This window comes from Sinocyclocheilus rhinocerous, unplaced genomic scaffold, assembly GCF_001515625.1.
Source record: "Sinocyclocheilus rhinocerous isolate Xijiao unplaced genomic scaffold, SAMN03320098_v1.1 scaffold671, whole genome shotgun sequence".
NCBI lineage: Eukaryota > Metazoa > Chordata > Actinopteri > Cypriniformes > Cyprinidae > Sinocyclocheilus > Sinocyclocheilus rhinocerous.
The window spans coordinates 88,287-94,065 of record NW_015625021.1 but is presented as its reverse complement, the minus strand read 5'-3'; the positions used below and the strand labels follow the sequence as shown (position 1 = coordinate 94,065).

General features: G+C 38.7%; 1 protein-coding gene across 1 annotated transcript; it reads left to right on the top strand.

Moving 5' to 3' along the window:
* Positions 1-1,737: 1,737 nt before the first annotated feature.
* On the top strand, positions 1,738-3,038 carry LOC107747041 (putative golgin subfamily A member 6-like protein 19). Its single transcript, XM_016561459.1, has 5 exons — positions 1,738-1,922; positions 2,041-2,176; positions 2,299-2,504; positions 2,620-2,713; positions 2,824-3,038. The coding sequence occupies exons 1-5, from the start codon at positions 1,759-1,761 to the stop codon at positions 2,935-2,937; spliced, it is 714 nt and encodes a 237-aa protein (XP_016416945.1). The 5' UTR covers positions 1,738-1,758; the 3' UTR covers positions 2,938-3,038.
* Positions 3,039-5,779: the final 2,741 nt, after the last annotated feature.

The window sequence follows — 5,779 nt, the reverse complement described above, 5'->3', positions numbered from 1 at the left end:
ACAAGATTCGGTCAGTTTGTATTTGCATGAGCGCAGACGCAGAAGATTAATATATTTTTACAAGTAATTTAGATTACTCTCCTGGGCTGCCTGTGGCAATCATATAAACATAAGCTGTTGAAATTTTTAAAACAAAACAAAAAGAGTTCTATTGCGAATCAAATCATCCGCGGCGCTGCTGCGTGAATTCTTTCTAACTGTGACGTCACTGCACTGGTGACTTATAGAACGTGTGGCCTGCCTTGATCACAAAAACCTCATTTTGACTCGTTGCTTCAGTATACACGCTTTAGTGTCGTTATACGATTTTTGCTTCAGTCAGCTTTTGATCAGTGTGCGGTTTTGAAACGGCGTACAATTTTGAATTAAGCATTGATTCCACATCAGTGTCTGATTGTGAATCTGCATTATCATTCAGTGTACGATCATTGTTCAGTGCAGTTTTAAATCATATCTCGACAAGCACAAAACAGTAGTAGAGTTTTCTGATCTGTGTAATATTTCAGATCATACAGTTTTACTTTTCAGATTGTTGCAGTCTACCCTTTTAGATCTGAAAATGTACTGTAACAAATTTCGCACGCTCATGCACCAAACATGTGTCAGCGCTCACCAGAACATCATTACTGTGAGCGAAAACACCACAATCTCCAGCCAAATGCAGGCTGTCAAGCTTCCGACCATCCATAGTCCTTCACTTGCCAGAGGTGAGCTGCTCAAACAGTCAGAAACCGGTTTGCTACATTTGAATTCAAAACATAGGCCTATGGCATGAGTATGAAGTAAACACAAGTTCCTTCATGAGAGCCATACTAACATGACATAAATGTGATGTTATGCAGAATTGCATCCACACCCACCGCCTCAGAAGAAGGTGAATGGATCCAGTCTCAGTGCTGAAGAACAATTTCTGATCTTTGGGCTCCGATGCAGGGAGGACAAAACAGGGGAAGAAGTCAGGTTGTTCATTAGAGAGGGACAACAGGAACGCCCCGCCTCAGGAACGCGACCAACAGGGGCCCGAAACGAAACCTGTCTTCCGCCGCTCAGCGTGCGGAGGGCAGTGTTTCAACCCATCTCAGCATACAAAGCTGAGGTTTTACAAAGTGGTCGCTGTAAAGTAAGCCAATTTTGTATCTTTTTCTTATTCCAGTTCAAATTATGTATGTAATATGAAATACCCACTACTCTTGGAAATTGTGTGGGTGGGGTTTTTCATCTGTGTGGCATCTGTACTCTTCTAATTTCTTTCTCTGTTCCATTCTCAGCTTGATACAATACATAAAATGGAGATCCTGCATACTTGGGCCCAACGCGCTTCTATGGAGGACAGAGAAATGTCCCAAATAGAGCTCGGAGCAAAACAAGACTGGGCCAATTATGAAGCCTCTTTCCGTGACTCGAATCCTTTGAAGAACGAGCAAAAGTAATTATTTCTACATCACTGTTAAATCTTGAAGCCATGCTTTTGTGGTCATCGTAAATAACGCAGTTTCAATTTATAAACTTCTGATTGCCAGGTGTTTATTATCATGTTGTCATGTTTCAGGGCTCAGGATTCATTTTCGAAGAGGCTAAAATTAGAAGAAAAGGAAAAAGCTCTTCTAAGGTAAGCACTGTCACGTCAGTATGCACAATTATAGCGTTTCCATTCCTGCTCATCCCAACAGTGAAGATGCTGCTTCGGATCCTATTATTCATAACCATCTCTGTTACAGAAAAATCTATCGTGTTCAAGACACGATTGAAATTGAAGAGATGCATTTGAAGGAAGACCGTGAGCGTGAAGAGCGTGAGGAAGAGGGCAACAAACAAAGCTCAGAGGACCTTGAAAAATTAACGTGGGAGTATGTGAATTTCATGTCCCTAAATGAGGAAAACAACGAGGTACTCAAGTACTACGAGGATGAAAAGGAAAAGCTGTACGTTTCTTGTACCCAACCATGGGATTGATTTCTTAATAGTCTCTAATCTGAGGAAACCGAAGACACAGAAACAGCGTTTGACGCTCTGAGTTTTGTCTTGTGTGGTTTTCTTCAGTAAAAAGAATGCAGACCGCATGGAGGAGGAGATACAGAGCATGGCTCTCTGCATTGAAGAAGAGCAGGAGAAAAAAAACAAAGTCAAAGCAGAAGTGGAGATGATAAATAATGTCAAGGACTCAAGGAGAATGAAAGTAAGTGCACAACGTGTCCTGTTTAAAGCGGCCCCACCCTCGCAAGCATCTGAATGTAATAAGAGACTGTGCAGTTGATCTCGGTCACATTTGATCTCATCGTTTTGTTTCTGTCTCACCAGATATGGACAAAGACCGAACAGTTGTGTGAGGAGCTTGCGAAGGTCCAAGCGAGCTATGGGGAGCAGGCCAACAGCCCTGCGTATCCATTGATGATACTGCTCCAGTTGGAGGACTGGATTTCTGACTCTCTGGATTTGATCGAAAACATGCCCGCTGAGAGGCTCTGCAAAATACAAAAGCGGATTTGCAAACATTATGAAATCAGGTAAGGTATAGAAATACATAGCTGACTTGATGATCATCAGCGGTTATAGCTTTCTTAAAACTGCAGAAATTGAGTGGTTCTTTAAAACCTCTTGCCTGCTTTCTCTCTTTCACAGGGAGCAGGAACAGAAACGCATTAGGCGTGAAGCGTTATTAGAAGAACGGAGGCAGAGAAGACAGGAGAGAGCACTTTCTCATTCAGTGAAACTGGTGAGTGGCGCACAGAACCAGCAATACATATCCAATACTTTTGTCTTGCTTATCAAATATTGTAATGTGGATCAATAGTGTGATGCTAAGTTATCACGTCTTTATTGCAGACCGGAAAAAAGCTGATGCCACGTAGCCAGCCTCCGAAGAAGATAAGAAAGAGAGAGGAACCAATGGAAACCAAGAAGACGAAGGAGGATTTATATGCTCACTTTGTGGAATAATTCGCCTCCGAGCTCCTTCACGGCCTTCTCCAGTGCCCTGTCATCCTCCACAGAAAAGAAAAACCTCCAGTACCCACTGTGCAAACAAAAAAAACAATAACCCTTAGACAACTTAGATATAGGAAGATAATTGATAGTAGATAGACATCTTAGATTTTGGTAAGATATTAGTGAATAATTGATAGTAGTTGTGGATAGACATCTTAGATATTAGTAAGATATTAGTAGATATTAGCAGATAATTGATAGTAGTAGTAGATAGACATCTTAGATATTGGTAAGATATTAGATAACTGATAGTAGTAGTGGATAGACATCTTAGATATCGGTAAGATAAAATAATAATAAAAAAATAATAAAAGCATTTGTGTAGTAATTTCTTTCAATGTGTATTAAAACCACACACATCTAAGACATTCTTTAAAAAAAATCACATGGCACATAATCTATAAGTTATAACATTTTCTTACACCTTGAATACATGTCAGTGTATCATTATTAATAACATTTTTGAATTTATTCTTCAAGGTTAAAAATATTAATTCATTTTTAAGAATCATAACATCAATTAGTGTGATATTTGCTTAATGTGCGTATGTTGCAATAAAGAAATGATATAATGATCAGGTTCAAGTCAAAACACCTTTATTATTATAGTGCTTTATACACTAGAGATTGTTTCAAATCAATGATGCAAACTTAAAAAATGAGGCAAATCCAAAAGCTGCTGTATGGAGATTAAAAGGTTGATCTTAATTGAGATTAACATTTTTGTTATAATATTTTTTTTAGGAAGGAAGGATACTTTGAAACACTAGTCAGCCTGAAAGTTATGGAAGGCAAGACACTCCAGGTGAACAGGTTAAAAATGAACAGACCTAACTTCCCCAGCTGACTGATCGCATCAAGAATCGCAAAACTTATTTTGTATTACATTACATTTGTGTTTAAAATTTTCTGATTTAAAATAAAATGTTTAAATATGCAAATGTTATACTTAAAAATGGCTTTATCTAGCTAATTAAACTAATTTGCATATATTTGTAGAACAAAAATCTGAACATCGGATTAAGCCAAATTCAAAATTCTTGTTTCATTTGTTTGACATATTTTGTTGTCATTCATTTGTTTGGCAATAAACCCACAGTCCCACAGAGAAATTTCTCCTTTTGTAAGTGACTTTTCTTTCTGTTTTAAAGATGCTTTCTTTTAATTGTTTGAGTACTCAAACGAGAATATAAGAAAATATAACAATTAATTTGTGTTTCCTGCTAGCTAAATTTCACATACAAAAAAAAAATCTGGCTCTAAACCTCTTTTGTCTATTCACCCAGCAGGCACACAACGTCATAAGATGTTGATATTTGGTTAAATTTGGGTTGCGACGTCGGGTGACCAAAATTCAATGTAAATTCAACATCTAATGTCAATGTTAAATTGATGTCCAATACCGATGTCAGCTGACGTTGATATTTTGTTGTTTTTAGGTTGTGTAACCAAAATCCAATGATAAGTCAACGTCAAATTGACATCAACCCGATTTTCATTTTCAGCCAAAATGCAACGTCTGTCTGACGTCATGTCCAACGTCAACCTGACGTTACATAGACGTCAGGTGCCTGCTGGGCAGAGTTTATTTAGACAAGTACATGGAAACCACAAATTAACCATTCTACACCAATCATAGTTTAACCATTGTTTTTGTACAATACAAACTTTCTTTTTGTTTTGTTTTTATAACTGTACTACCTTTGATGTTTTCTACTGTTTAGCGAATAAAAAAGAAATAAAAAAAGATTTGCGAATGGTCTGAAGCCCCGATCTGAATCAAATGATTCGTGAACCCGCACCAAAGTCACAATCTGAATCAAATGGTTTGCACTCCGCACTCCGAAGTCCTGATCTGAATAATGATTCGTGAAGTGTGGATCGTGAATCATTCAATCATGATCATTCAATTCAGATCTAAATCAAATGATTCCCGATGCTCCAAAGTACTGATCAGAATCAAATGATTCGGGATCCGCGCTCTGAAGTTCCGATCTGAATCAAAAGATTTGCGATACGGGCTCCGAAGTCCCACTGTGTTCCATTTGGAAGGGCTTATCCTAATCCTTTCAAAGCTGAGTCCTTCCGATTGGAACACATGGTGTGACACCAAACAACTTCCTTGTGCAAAGGATCATGGGGGCCCGAAGTGCCATCAGTTGTACCCTTCGAAATCCTTCATTCCGAAGAGCCCTTTGAAGTGGCCAGTTTGAGCACTTCAGTTTGGAACGACCCTTCAATATGATTGATTGTTGATTGTTTTCAACATGATTGTTTTCACTCTGAAGTGTCCATCGGAGGGCGACATTTGGAACGCACCACATATTTGAAGTAATTGATTAGAGATCCGTGCTCCGAAGTTCCGATCTGAATTAAATGATTTGCGATCCACGCTCCGAAGTTTCAATCCAAATCAAAAGATTTGCTATCTGTGCTCCGAACTCCCAATCTCCGATCTAAATCAAATGATTCGCGATGCTTCGAATGACCAATCCGGGATCCACGCTCTGAAGTCCCGATCTGAATCAAATGATTCGCGCTCCGCACTCCGAAGTTCCGATCTGAATCAAACGATTCGCGATCCGTGCTCTGTAGTTCCAATCTGAATCAATTAATTTGCAATCCGATTGGAGCTCTTCAAAACAGTGAATCATTTGCGGCACAATGGTAACTGATTCTGAGTTTTGAAAAGCTCCATTTCACCCATCACTACATGTGCTTTTTAAAATCACTACAAGCAATGTCAAAATTCGAAAATGAACAAAGTTGGGTATAACGCATTACACAGTAAACT